Here is a 15,142-nt window from a genome sequence, read left to right as displayed (position 1 = left end):
TGCAGGAGTAGGTAAAAATATATACAGTTCATCGTTTCACCACGAGAATTAGGTACGCGGACCCTTAGCAGTTTGTCGTTCTGTTGCAGAGATTCCGCCCTGGAAATATATGATCACTCTATGAGACCACTTCATCCCCAACGGTTGCAACGTTATGCAGTCGAAGCTGCCTTTTTGAATAAGTTCGATCGATTTTAAAACATCTTGAATTTCGTTGAGCAAAAATATTATAAACGCGAAAGTTTGTTGTTGTTTGTTTCAAAACTACTGAATAGATTTGAATGAAACTTTTCATATAGCTCATACATCAGAATAACACATAGGCTATAATTTATAAAGATATTGTAGAAATTGGCAAAAATATAAGAACTAATAATACAATAGCTCTTTATATAACACCACATAATAAACAATTCCGAGCAATAGTACCTACATTAACAAAATTACGTCTAGCAATCAAATGGGCGCACCTTACCTGTGGCCTAGCCGTATTTAAATGTATAAGTACCTACTGTTTCCCTGAGATTGCAACCGCATCATTATCAATTTCAGGAGCCGCCGATGTCTCCGGAACGCAGCGCGCCGGCCGCGTACTTCTGCCGCGGCGCGCTGATCCGACTTGAGGACGGCTCGCTCCGGCGCGTCGAGGAGATGCGGACAGAAGACTTCGTGATGAGCGCCGACCGCAGCGGCGAGCTCGCACTCACGCAGTGCACGCTGCTGCGGCTGGACGAGCGCGGAGACAGGCTCGCGCTCACCCTCACTTACGATAGGAACCGGTCGCAGGTAATAAGATTATTAAACCTAGTATCCATCTCAGACTTCGATCGTCTAGAGACGGGTCGAGGGTGGCTCGCTCCGGCGCGTCAAGGAGATGCGGACAAGACTTCGTGATGAGCGGCGACCGGATGGATATTATTATAATTTGTTTATTTTATTTAGGGTTATGACTCGAATACTTAATGTTTCTAAAATCGATATGAATATAAAAATTTACCGTTTACCTAATTCCCGGCCCATCGCAGACCGATCTCAAAAACAGTGGTGTGCACAGTGATGGGTATGTAGGTAATATGGCGGTCTAGCTTTTACACTACCGCCATCGACGAATATTCCTTTACTATTTCACATCAGTGACTATTTCACAATAAATCTGTGTGGTTTACTGTCGATGTTGGTAGCGTAGCAGATATGGTGGTTAATCCACTTCGTATTAGCCAATTATCCTTACTAAAATCATAAATTTTAAAGTAACTCTGTCTGTCTCTCTCTATCTGTTACCTCTTTACTCGTAGATAGGTAGTAACAGTTCAGGCAGGTTCCCAAGAGGTAGCACTGCATTATATAACCCGAACATGCATGGTTTCCAGGTGGAGTTGGAATCGACGGTGGAGCATCCGTTCTTCGTGTACGGGCGCGGCTGGGCGTCGTGCAAGCCCGAGCGCACTCTGGCGCGCTACGGCTTGCGCGTGCAACGGCTGCAAGTCGGCGACGTGTGCGTCTCGCTCGTGGCGCGCAAACACGCCCCCGCCCAACCCGCACACCCCGCGCATCCCGCCTCCGCGCCGCCACAAACACACCCCGAGAACCTCAGTGTCAAAGAAGACGCTCGCAAGCGGCGGTGGTCAGCCTCCGATGTCCTCGAAGACGACTGCCCGCCTCCAAAGAAGCGCTGAACGTCACTCGCGTAGACTTGAATGTGTTGTGTTTGTGTAGACTTTTTACGTTCGTTTCGATTCTTCCCGTTCGGCTGAAACGTTTCGTGGCCTGCCAGCTGATTAGCGAGGGAACGCTTGGTCAACTGTTGTTATTGTGGAATCGCGACTTTAAAACTCAGTGTAGGTACAGTGACGATAGTGAGTGTCGTGCCCAGCAGGCCGCGGTTCTTTACTTACACTTTTGGGAACTCTAGGTGCTTTTTACTGTCGGGTGCTTATGTCGTGTCGTACGACTGTGTAAATATGTATGTAATTATGATACCTAGGTCGATTTGAATGTTACGCTCCATGACTAACTAAATGTATCACAAAAATGTGGTAAATTCGAACGTTTGCGAGACGCTTAGGGGAGCATACAAAATATTTTTGCACGTAAGTATCTCTTACACCGACACGGATCATGAGTAATAAATGTTTATTTTTGAGGATATCGTGGAGTAGGTACGAAGTAACAAACTTTCAATGAGCACAAAAATAACAATGTGTAAGTTTCTACCAGATCTTATAGTAGGTTAGATTTTGTGATAATCAATGAGATTTTAAATCGCCAGTCTCCGAGACGGCAATGCATATTATGTTAAAGGTACAATGAATGTTAGGTAGGGTAGCTATGGGCTGACGTGTGCTTGAGTTTCGACGGTTTTCGTTGTAGCGGCCTCTTCCTCACTCGCGCTGTTTGAGACGGTCACGGAAGCCCCTCCCAAGGTTGTGACTGCAGACATATCCCGCGCAATACTCTCCGACAACCAAACAGACACACCGCTCCAAATCTTGTCTATTGCTAGTGGGTAAAGGTGGACGGAACACTACGCTGCTAACTGGTGGCAAATTAATCTGACAAATAATTTGGTCGTGTTATTAATGATGGTATACATTATTAATATATATTGTAAAAATCAAATGGTTGCCTATCTGAATCACTAAAACCATTTATTCGCATTTCGTTTCGGCGAAAACTATTCGACATTTTATTTCGATTTGTTTTCGTTTCGCAAAACGATTAGTTAGAATTTTTGTAGTTGGCATGATTTATTGTTAGGACTTTCTATTTATTTTAACTGTAGGAGCTTTTGTTCTTCTTCAAAATAACTTTTTTTAATGTCTGAACTCACTTGTACTTGCATTATTATTTTACTAGAGTACTAGACGATCGACAGAACTTCTATTGCGTTTGGTTGTGATATTTGTACCGTAACGAAATGCCTAACCCGATTTAACTCTTACTCTAATTTTAATACATGCCAAATGTAAAGTCTGGTAACTAAGTGAAAAATGGACCAATAAAAAAAATACCTATAAAAAAATTAAACGTACCTACCTACAGGTTAAATGACTGTGACGACAAAAGTTAACCGGACAAAAATGATAGACTGATGTTAAGTCAAAAAATAAACTAAAAACCAATAAACACTGTTATCGGCAAAACGAAAACAACACGAAAACTTAATCGGAGAATTGAAGTTCAGACTAATATTTTTAGTGATTGCGATAGGATACCAATATATATATATTATGTATCTATATAATTATATGACGTTGTTCGATGTCATCTCTATTGTTATTTAGACGTCCATGTGTAATACACATAACTTTTCTATGAGAAGATTGTTGTATACATAATAAACACACAGTCTGTGATATTTTGTAGTTATTGGTCAGAGTAGACATGAAGTATTGCTTGAATAAAGGAAATATATGTTTAGAGTAAGAAGTGCGTATTGGTAAGGAACTGTATAGTTGTTGTATACTCAAAATTTCGCTGAAGGAATTAAGAAAATTCTGAAACAAAATACATAAACAAGTAGCGTCTGTGATTTTATATACATATGTATATCGTTATACCAAATAACGACTAATACAAAGGCCATATCAAATCCAATTAATTTTAAATATTATTAAGTGAACATATTTAACTGTTTCTTCATTCGGTTCGTACTAAAATTATTTTGCATAATATAAAATTGGACGTTGAATTTTATTTATCGCAGCCTACCTGATACGTAGGCGTGAAATTTTCTGTGTAGGACGTACGTTCCTACGGGATGATGCCATACCTGCAAGTAGCCGCAGCGAGTTCGGAGGCGGAGGGTAGTTCTTTCATTGTACCGTAAAGTGTTACGTGCTTGTTAATTGTATGTTAATTATTAGTGCCGGCGACAGCGCTGCGGCCGCGGGCGCTAGCGCAAGCGTAGGTAAAGCTAAACTTGTTGTATAATGTATGTAATTCTAGTTTTATATCGTTTATTATTATATTTTGTAATTGTAATGAAAGATCTCATTTTATTAATCGGTATTTTCTAACAAGGCGCTTTCATTAGATCATGACTAAGCCTACCTCACAAACTTTAAGACTCGAGCAGCGCCGGCGCCGCCGCGCGCGCCAGTCGCCAACAAGTCTAAACAAGATCTCAATTTGATGAAAATAAACTTATAAAAAGACTGGGACGCTTTACTGAATGTTGTGGGATAGTTGTTTCTTTCAAGATATTACTTAAATTATGAGATAGGAGCAGTTATTACGTAAATGGGCGCGGTCTCGCTGCGCAGCCGCGAGCTCCACTTCCAAGCTTGACTCGATTAGTACAAAATTTCTTACTAAAAGTATTAATTATTTTCCAAAATTTTCAATTCAGAAAGTATTAACTTAATTCCAATGAAAGGTGCTAAACGAATTGCTTCGATGATGGACGTGCTGGATACCTTTTCACCGAAGCTTGGGGGCAGTGACTCCCCAAATTCGCAATATTTATTGTAAAAATTGGCAGAATCAAAGTTCTTCCACTACTACAAATAGATTAAAATGAATATACATATATTATGCTTATATTTTAAAACCAACATCGTGTTTTTATTTCGCCAAAACAAAAATGTTTATTTGTAATAAAAGCCACGGCACGACAGCGTAATGTAAATTAGTAAAACTAAATTGAACGAACCTGTCCTGCTACTATATTGTAATAATAACCATCCATTACTTTATTCATATGTATCTAATAGTTTCTCAAAATTTACCAAACCAATGCTACAAGTCACGGAAGTCATATTCTTCCATCAATTTATAATAAACATGATCAGACAATACCTATCCAAATATGTATAAGTAAAAAGTCATTTGTGTGAGTGAGTGCATGTGTGTGTGAGAGAAAGACATAGAAAGATGAGCAGAATAATATAATGTTTTGCTCAAAATTAAGCAACTCTTCACTTAGACAGTTTCTCAAAAAATAGAAGTAGAACTCTATACATCCTATTGAATTGTTTTCATGAATGCACATTAACGTATTTTGCTAAACGTTATTTTCATCCTGTTCGAAAGTGGCAAGTGTTTCATTATACATAGTAACTTTTGCTGTAACTAAGTAGACATTCACAAATCAATAAGTGCTGCAAATGTTTATAATCACTACAAATCAAGCCCATTACACATTTCTCTATTTTATAGGTACGTTAAAAACCATTTTTTGATTTTCATTTTAATGCAAGGTTAATTCAGTGTGTTTGCGTGTGAGTGTGCTGTGTGTGTGCGACGTACGTGTGTGTGGTAGAAATAGTCTTATTTTATAAGTGCACGAATGACGGGCTCCTAGGCATTGCATAGTGAAAATAGAAATAGCCCAGGCAGTTATTTTTCATCGTTGCCAATAACAGGTGGTTCCTTGACGCTCGAACTTGTTCAGGATGGTCTTTAGAAGAGGATAATGAAAAATGTATAAGCTCCATCTCTGAAGATCTAGTAGTAAAGAACTAGACAGAGATACTAAAGTTGTCAGTACCTCAAGACAACCATTTTGATAACGTTTTTTTGGCATCGTGTAAAGCTTTACTTTGAGTTCTAATCCATGCCAGGAATAGAAAGAATACGTGGAATATGATTCAGAGCGGACTATAGCATAATTTCCAAACACTAAAATGTAATAACGCGTCATAATATTGACAAAAGTCAATATTATGACTCGAATTAAGGAAAACCTATTCTGTCTATTACAACCATGTGGCAATTACTCTGCAAGAAAAAAATCGTGCAAGTTGCTTTACGTTGCGGCGCTTTATTGACCACTACAAACTCGTTGGATTAACGGCCTCGCAATGTAATGCAACTGGGCTCTGAAGCCCCATTTAGACTATGCGAGAACTTGCATGCAAGTTTCACTACATTGCGTTATTTGTTTGATCAACTGAATTAATTGTCCCTCAATAGTCTGCGATGTAATGCAACTTTCATGCAAGTTCTTGCATGGTCTAAATGGGGCTTAAGACTGGCCCTATACTACGAAGTGCAAAATTCGAACTTCGTGTACTAGCCATCCCGCTGACACTAATATTATTTAATACGAGAGTGAGAGGGACGGCACGATACGAACTTCGATTTTCGTAGTATCCCCGCTGATCCTATCAAGTTCCTACGTCAAGAAACAACTAAAGCTGGCCAGTAATGGTTTCCGCAGTCCATAATAGTTAAACCTTCCCAAACACTAACAAGAACTTCCGACACGACGCTGTGCCATCTTTCAGATATCTTATTGTTGTACAGAGCTGTTTTTTTGGTAATATTAATGAATGTCCAATGAATACCTGTTTTAAATAAACGTTATTTATTACCATTATTAACATATTTTTAATTATCGGTTTGAAACGATATTCAGATTATCAATTATAAAACAGGTTTCGGCATAACGCTAGCACGGCTGTTACTTACATCTTGTCGTGACTTGTGTGTGGTTTTTGCAACATACGTCCTTTTCTTACTACTGATGAAGTGAGAAAGGGATATGTATTGTGAAATCAGGAATTGTTACACATAGAGAGAACCAATATTGGAGCTTTGTTACAGAATATGGAATGGGTTTGAATAAAATAAAGAGAAGTGTGGGTATAGGTAGAGTCATTCACGATGACGCGTGCCGTGATTCTTATTACAATATCATTAATGTCTAATTTTGATAAAATCACGCGTCTTCGTGGATGGCACTAGGTATACTATTTATACTACGTACCAATCGTCACTGCATCGCAGATCCTATATCAAGTGTAATGGCATTACGAAGGCATGTCCCGTGCAGTGATGTCCAATTGACTCTTCTCTTTGGTTTATAAATGACAACTCCAAATTCTAATAGATAATCAGTTAGATGCTTATAGGTACTTGAAAAGTTGTGTCATTTATGTAATAGAAAAATAAATATAAAATTGTTATATAATTATATGACGAATGGCAAAAATATATATTATATGTATATTTTATTGTATAGCGGAATGAGTACTACTTCAGATTAATGTAAATTGAAGATGTTATAGACCGAGATATATTAAAAAATAAGTGAACTGTTTGTAAAAAAAGAAGAGAAAATATGTATAACTGAATATTTGCTATCAATGTGTTTTCTTTCTGAACTAAATACCCCTGAGCCTTTGTAAACTTAGTCGTTATTAACGTCAGTCGCTATTTGTCTCTCTAGTTCTCGTCCGAATCGGACCTGACGCTGCGTTCCCACCAGAGATGTGCGAGGAACGTGTTTGCTATGGACCATTAGAAACTCTTCATTTATCTATCCTCGCTCCGCCTTTCCACTATAGAGCTGCGCTAAACCAGGATAGGTAAATGAAGCGTTGATTCATGACAAACAATACCTTGCAAAACATCCTCGCACATCTCTGGTGTAAATGCAGCCTAAAGGTTGTAAAAAAAATAACGCCCGGCCACTTGGTCGCCTCCGAAGCCTTTAATATACTCTTCCAATGTGTTGAAGTCGAGTTCATATAATTTCGAGATTATATCTTAATTTTTCGTCAAACATGCACTAAAACTACGAAAGCAAAACAGTCGAAAAATACTTACAAAAGGTTTATTACCAATAATAAATCACAACAGAATACTAGTCAATAAGCTTCCTGACTCATACATCGGACTTGAGGTCTAGCAGCACTTTTTCACCAGGTTTGAAGGCAGGCATACCCAGGTAGGGGCACGAAGCACAGCGGAAGGCATCGCCTAGGTAACACTGGAAAAAGGAATTGCAATATTCATATCTCGCTACCACTTCTTAGTCCACCGGAGGAGCAAGAGCCCGGAACAGCCAGATCTTCGTTATTTCATAAAAGCTGTTTATTTTTATTTACATGTTCCCAACACAGGTAAGAACGATCCCTAATTATGAAATTTATTTTTGGCAGATATTAGGTAGGTACCTCAAATTCGTTACAGTACTAAACTCAACTTTGTCTGTTTTTTTGTGTTTGTTACGCGATAACTCCGCCAATTGTAGGGCGGATTTCAAAATTATTTTTTTGTTCTAAAGGACATACTTCCGAGGTGGTCCCATTGTCACCAAGTTAGGATCTGATGATGGGATCTTAGAGAAATCGAGGGCAACCCTCAAATTTGAAAGCACACCTATAGCGATTTTGGCATTTTAAACACCAAGTCAAGTACCTACATATTAAGTATGTATGTAAGTTTTACATTCAGAAAGTAAGGTTTGGTGAACTAGACCTGATAAAGAAGACCTCTGTTTTTAAATAATATAACTATGCCGCTTTGGCTACAAATCACTAAAAACCATGAAAAAAAAACTTATTAAGTAACAAAAAATGGAACAGACTTCAAAAACCTTGAAAATAATTTTCGACTAGTTTGTAGGTTTTGAAGTCGGTCCCATTTTTTGTTATATTTTAATCGAAATGATATTAGAAATAACTTCCTTCATCGCTATATGTTCGAATAGACGCCTGATAAAAAATATTAGCAAGGTTCTTATAACCCAATAAGTATTGTGCAACAGGCACCAATTATTTAAAGTATTTCATATTCATTTATTGCGATCATGTTCATTAGTACATTTTTGTAGATCTTAAAGTAAACATGCCAGTAGGTACACAATACCCTGTCAGGCCACTGCAATTTTCTTACATTCTAAATTCATTCTTATTTTACTGCGCATACTGAAATTATCTTTTGAACAGCAAGAGTTAGGCCATTAATGTCTTGAAGAAAGGCTGTGTTTCCACCAGAGATGTAAAATAAATAAATATTATGGGATACTTTGACACCAATTGACCTAGTCCCAAACTAAGAAAAAGCAGATAAACATACTTATATAGATAAATACATACTTAAATACATATTAAACATCCAAGACCCGAGAATAAACATTTGTATTAGTCATACAAATATCTGCCCCGGCCGGGAATCAAACCCAGGACCTCAAGCTTCGTAGTCAGGTTCTCTAACCACTTGGCCATCCAGTCGTCTATGTGCGAGTATAGGTATGTTGAGAGGAATATGTTTCTCATGAACCAATAGAAACGCTTTATTTACCTGTCCTCGCACAGCATAACTAGTGGAAACAATTAAGTATTTCTATTGGTTTATAAAAAACACATTCTTCGCACATTATTGGTAGAAACGCAGCCTTAATATGAAGGTATTAATAAGATGGATACATACACTTCCGCAAGAAGACTTGGGAGTCTGTTTGACCTCGCCATTGAGCTCCTCAGCCAGTCCACATGAGCAGTCTGCACACGCCTTGCGTTTGCCCGTGGTTGCACATACTGAAAAGCATATTTACATAGAGGTAAAAGACAAAGAAGTAAAAGAGAAAAAAAAGTAGTGATTAGGTTACATATTACAGAACAATGTAATTTTATTATGATTCAAAAATGGTTAGGTTTGACAAGTTCTTACATTTCATCTCATTTCATTTTTACAACTGTGAAAACAGATTTTATATAACTTATGAAATACAATGCACATGTTATAAAACATGCTGTTTTAGTTTAATTATTTAGGTAATCATTTTGGGACCCTAGTCGAATTATTCTGGTGGTTCTGTTCGAATTAGCTATTTAGGTACCTACCTAAATATGAAGCTTACTACAAATGCACTTTTTTATGAATATACTTAGTTACAATATTTATTTCTATATTTTTTGTGTAAGAATGGTCAAACGAGCATGCGGGTCACCTAATGAGAAGCAACCAACACAATCATTATTATTTGCATCATGCTAACTATGTAAATACATGTGGGTAACATCTAGCAAATTATTGCATACATTATTTAATATTTCCAACTATTATTTATCCAAATGAATTGATTAGGTACCTATTTAACTTCTTCAGCTTTTTTTTTTCATTTATTGACATTGACAGATTTTAAAATAAAGCTGATTTTCAATACAATACCGAGAACCTATATTTTTAACATTGCGGGGTTACAAAAAAAGTACCCATAGTAATGTAATGGAAAATTCGCAGCCGTAATGTATTATGCTACTCAGATGATTTTACTAGTAATGTGAAAACCCCTTTTCAGGGACTACAAAATGATCAAGAATGATTTGTACTGGTGTTGTATTGAAACGCCGCGTCATCGGCGCGTAACGGCGTCGAGCCAATTTGCAACACAAAACCTCAAGCGTCACGTCATTTGGAACGCAAAACTTCGATGTTTATCTCCTCACGCTATCTGATATGAAACTGTTTATATAAACGTGCCCACATGGTTTCAAATAAAAAAAAAATACTATATTTCAAGTAGAATAATGTTTAAAAAATAACAGTTTAAATTTGTTCTAATGTATTCATGATTATTAAAAATTGGACATTTAGTACACTTTTTTTTTTGTTAGCCTTTTAGTCTGCTCCTGGGTGTAGTAGTACCATGTTTAAAAATAAATATACTAACAATACAATACAATAAAATAACCCTTTATTGCACACCAACACAGAAAGCAGTACAGAAAACACGGGTATATACATACATTGCAATAGGCGGCCTTATCGCTTCAGAGCGATCTCTTCCAGGCAACCCCCAGCATCCATTCATCATCCATTCATTAAATTTATTTGACAGATAATTGCAATGCTCTGTTTTTTTTTTTAATAGATGGAGACAGCATCACTAAAACTAATCAATGGATAATGAATGGATGCTGGGGGTTGCCTGGAAGAGATTGCTCTGAAGCGATAAGGCTGTTACCTTAGAAAACAGCCCTTTAATAAGTTAAAAAAAGGCCACAAAATAAACGTTTTTTTAGTTGGACAGTAGTATATTCTTTACCTCTAAGTGCCTTTTCATCTGGTTTTTTGAGATCATCTTCGTCCAGCAGTTGATCGGAGTCAATGATGTCATCATCATTAGCTCCTGTCCACGCTGCTTCCACTGTGTCATCCAGCTTCCACACTGTGGGCTTGTTTCCTAGCTTAAGTTGAGCCTTTGAGCCTACCTGTGATAAGAATAATTCATAAATAATACATATATGACTAGGCTGTTCAACATACCAATGTTGCATATATAGATTTTACATCAATCTTCGCATAGAAATGCATTATTTTACAATACACTTATAACCAGTAACAGCATTTTCGATTCAGTAAAGCAAATTACCTACAAACAGAAATCCCAACTGTTGGGGTCTGCAACTGAATGTTAATTTTATGTACTTGCATTAATATCAGCCACAGTAGAGCATGCAAAAATATCTGACACTTCTTACCGGATATACCGGATATCTTAATACATTTCTGCTCTTTTAAACTTACCTCAAATTTAGGCTTTTCAGCTGTGTAGACATCACCATCTTTTGTTATATTCAAGAACCCATTTAGCTTGAGAGCCGTGTTGATATCGGTGGTATCCTTCGCAATGAATTTGCCATTGGGTTTTAGCAACTTGACTAGTAATGCCAGCAGCCCGTCGTCATGGCTGACTGAGTGTGGCGGGATCCAGTTAGACAATATGACGTCAAATGAGGAATGCGGCCTAGACTCTACGAAAAAGCAAATTTTATTTAAAAAACTAAAGGACCATTATTTTTTGGACAAAACAGACGATATGGAATATATTTATAAATATGGTGTTATCTAGGTTAAAATTAACGTAAAATCTGGTTGAAATTGTGATTTGAACATTTGAATAATTAGGCTATAAATTACATTAACTTTGTTAAATATCGAACTATGGTAGGTATGATGTTGAAGTTCCCAACCTTTACATGATACCATCATTTTCCAGCAACAAATAAGAAGATGTATGCTTTTACCAAGCACTCTGTTATAAATAGTTCAGATTATCTTCTATTTCAAAACACAATTTGCAATAGCTACATGCCATTGGATGTATTTTCTTTGCAGAAGTTAAAATGTGCAATTTTAACAACAATGACCCGTTTATATGACTAACCTTTCATGTCTCATTATAGGGTCACCCTTTGCTCTACCCATTCTGACACACTAGCTATAATGAGTGTTTACCATACAAAAAATAACTTAAATGAAAAATGAGGTGAAGAGGTCAACTTACTTTCAGTGATCATTTCAGAATTTTCCAGAACGATAGAGCCATTATTTGTCGCACTTTTAATTTCATCCACTACCCTGCTCAGGTCGTCTTGTTCGCTGTTCCTCCAGATAACCAACACATTATCGCCGCTCTTTAAGTTATACATTGTTAGGTGTTGCGATCAATGTCGGTACACTTTCAGTAATATATACTGTAGTCTTTGATAGAGTCCTTCCGTTCTTGAAACTAGCGGATGAAGACAGTAGTAGAATTGTATAATCGTACAAAATAACAAAGAAAATGTAGCTCGAAAATAGAGTACTGACTGTGCGATTGCTAGAGAGTTAAATGACTGAGCTGTCGGCAACGATTTGAGGCAATTTATAATGTTGTGAAAATTTTCAACTGGCGTACGTGACGTACCGTACCGTACATCGACCGAACAATCAAGTAAGCAACTCCCAACTCAATCCCAACTCCACAACAGCCTAATCTGTGCACCGACCGAACCGAACACGAACAGGCTGGCTAACTGACATTGACAGTGACATGACAGTTAAACCTAAGTGTTGCCTAACAGTTCAAGCAAATCCCGATTCCCGAAAATTATTTAACATTAGCCGTTTCCCTTCAAGTCTGTGCGTTTTCCACAATTTCATCTTCAGTCAACGGAAACTTCAAACTTCTCTGGGTTAAAAAACAGCCGGTGCGGTTCTAAGGAATAGCGCAGTTTTGTATCAGTAAATGATAACGGTATTAAGTGCGGAATTATCTCTTAAATGTAGGTATTTAAGTACAAACAGACTCACACAGTGCCCCTTTTTAGACGCCTTAACAGGTCACATAATAATAATAATCTTCAACAAACGTAGGCTTTTTTTTGTAAACTAGTAGCAATAATCTGATTAAGTAGGTACTCATTTGAAAATCCAAATTTTTCAGAATACTTTTATTGATTTCAAAATCAATCAAGATATTAAAAAAAAAATTTTTGACTAAGTCATTACGAATGCATAATTATGTTTTTTGTAAGTATCAATGATAAAATTTAACTATTTCTCTGTCTTTTCAGTAAAATACATATTCAGCAGGGCTTCTACGAAACTCGAAACTCGAAGTTCGTATCGTACCGTCCCTCTCGCTCTCGTATTAAACAATATAAGTGTCAGAGGGACCGCACGACACGAACTTCGAGTTTCGTAGTAGCCCTGCTGGATACCGGTTGCCAAACTGTTTCATTTCCCAAGTCACGGATTTCTCTCAAACCATATTTATTTCCGAACTTTCGTGTGACAAACCTAACCAAACCTACTGACTTCTACTTATAAAACCAAAAATACACTAAAAAAATATTTTTTTTATTTTGAAAAAAAGGAGTGTGGAAATTACCTAAACTGTTTGGCAAATGAAACATTTGGGAATAATATTTATGCGAAAAACAGGATACCGGTTTAACTACTTACATTGAATAACTTGAACTTGAACTGTTCAGGCTTTTAAGGGTTCCAGCCAAAACGGCAAAAACCCCTTATAGTTTCGCCATGTCTGTCTGTCCGTCCGCGGCATTGCTCAGGGACTATCAATGCTATAAAGCTGTCATTTTGCATGAATACGTATGTAAACTATGCCGACAAAATGGTTTTATAAAAATTAAAAAAAAATTTTTTTAGTGTACCTCCCATAGAAGTAAAGTGGGGGTGATTTTTTTATCTCATCCAACCTTGTAGTGTGGGGTATCGCTGGATAGGTCTTTTAAAATCATTAGGGGGTTGCTAATTTCGATTCAGTGATTTGTTTGCAAAGTGCAAATTTTCATTAAAATCGAGCGGCCCCACCCCCTCTAAAATCTAAACCGGTGGGTGGATAAATTTGAAAAAAATCAGAATGGTAGTAAGTATATCAAACTTTCAAGGAAAACTATAACGGCTATGTTTGCTTGAGAATTTTAGTAGCTTAAGAGTAAATAGCAGCCTAAGGTATAAAATATACCTAAACTTGGATTGTCTTTTCCGTAATGGCTACGGAACCCTATTTTGGGCGTTTCCGACACGCTCTTGGCCGGTTTTTTTTTAGCTTAGTATCATTTGAATATACACAAATTGATTCTTAATATTTTTATAATATTTCGCCAAAGTTTAGGAATCATAATTTTACTGGCAAGTCTATTTATGACAGCATTTAGGCATGTTTTAACGAAATGATGTGTGCGTGCATTTTAATTTCATTGTTTTTTTAATAATATTTGTAATTTCGTCAGTGTTATAAAGCATTAAGTACAAATTTTATCAATCATTTATGTCATGAAATTATAATTTTTCAGTCACGTTTAATCTTAACATTGTCTTCTGCCTGACTTAACTCTCTCGCAATAGTTTGAATTTTATTAGTGAAATACGCCTTTATTAGTCTGTGGCATAACCTAACTTAAATCTAACCTGGAGTTTACACAATAAATAACAAAGATTACGCTTGGTTTTCTTAATTATAATTCGTCTTATTTATCTTCGAAAAAGCTAAAATGTTATATGAAGCTGTTATGGCGGGGACCTGGGCGTCAATTGGAAGCACCATTGGAAAATTAAGTGGGACGCCTGCTGTAGTTGTAAGTATATTTTTTTACATATACGCATACAGATAACATACACACATCACTACACACTGCAAGAAACGCGGGTTATTTAAAATTCAATGTTTCATATCACATAATCTACCAAGGCTATTAAGTACTAAACTTATTCTGTGACCAAGGTAAAAAAGTTATTCAGTCAGGAAACTATCGAAATAGTTAAGTAAGTACCTTATAATATTATATTTGTAGTTAGTTACGCCACAGTTACTTAACAGGTTCCCCTGTGTTACAAATCAAAGAGTATATAATCACTACGTTTTAAGAGTCGGAACTCTCATACAAAAACAATACCACGATTGTAGTATGAATTCAGTGTCTTTTTGGTGCCAATATCAAGAAACGAACTGCACAGACTAAACAGGGCCGAAAAAGTCACATTGACAAGTAGTGTTGTTAGGAACAGTCGATATTATCGATATTGTAACAGCATAGTGTTGTGCTTATTTATCGATATATTGTCAAAAACGGCACGTAGTGGTGCGCTTTTTATTAATTAAATGATCGAATTAAAG

General features: G+C 36.8%; 2 protein-coding genes across 2 annotated transcripts in view; one reads left to right on the top strand and one right to left on the bottom strand.

Moving 5' to 3' along the window:
- The window catches only part of Atx-1 (Ataxin 1), a 91,408-nt gene extending 84,331 nt beyond the window's left edge, over positions 1-7,077 (top strand). Inside the window, exons 3-4 of the mRNA XM_074090928.1 lie at positions 553-786; positions 1,371-7,077. Coding sequence (XP_073947029.1) covers positions 553-786; positions 1,371-1,676 — 540 coding nt within the window. The 3' untranslated portion in view covers positions 1,677-7,077. The remainder of the gene's footprint in view (positions 1-552; positions 787-1,370) is intronic.
- Positions 7,078-7,545: 468 nt separating this feature from the next.
- Positions 7,546-12,526, bottom strand: LOC141430298 (anamorsin homolog). The gene is made up of 5 exons (XM_074090931.1): positions 12,023-12,526; positions 11,263-11,489; positions 10,781-10,946; positions 9,163-9,269; positions 7,546-7,717 (listed from the first exon to the last, which is right to left on the bottom strand). Exons 1-5 carry the CDS (start codon positions 12,165-12,167, stop codon positions 7,613-7,615), a joined length of 750 nt encoding a protein of 249 aa, XP_073947032.1. The 5' UTR covers positions 12,168-12,526; the 3' UTR covers positions 7,546-7,612.
- Positions 12,527-15,142: the final 2,616 nt, after the last annotated feature.

This window comes from Choristoneura fumiferana, chromosome 8 (assembly GCF_025370935.1).
Source record: "Choristoneura fumiferana chromosome 8, NRCan_CFum_1, whole genome shotgun sequence".
NCBI lineage: Eukaryota > Metazoa > Arthropoda > Insecta > Lepidoptera > Tortricidae > Choristoneura > Choristoneura fumiferana.
The sequence above is the reverse complement of the archived record's forward strand: the minus strand, read 5'-3'. Positions and strand labels throughout refer to the sequence as shown.

What these genes read in the sequence shown, in the direction of transcription:
- LOC141430298 (XM_074090931.1), bottom strand. Translation starts at nt 12,167, where the DNA reads ATGTATAACTTAAAGAGCGGCGATAATGTGTTGGTTATCTGGAGGAAC. An exon ending in TTCTGAAATGATCACTGAAA is followed by an intron (nt 11,490 to 12,022) that starts GTAAGTTGACCT and finishes GCTTTTTCGTAG; the next exon opens with AGTCTAGGCCGCATTCCTCA. An exon ending in CCAAGTCTTCTTGCGGAAGT is followed by an intron (nt 7,718 to 9,162) that starts GTATGTATCCAT and finishes TCCTTTTTCCAG; the next exon opens with TGTTACCTAGGCGATGCCTT.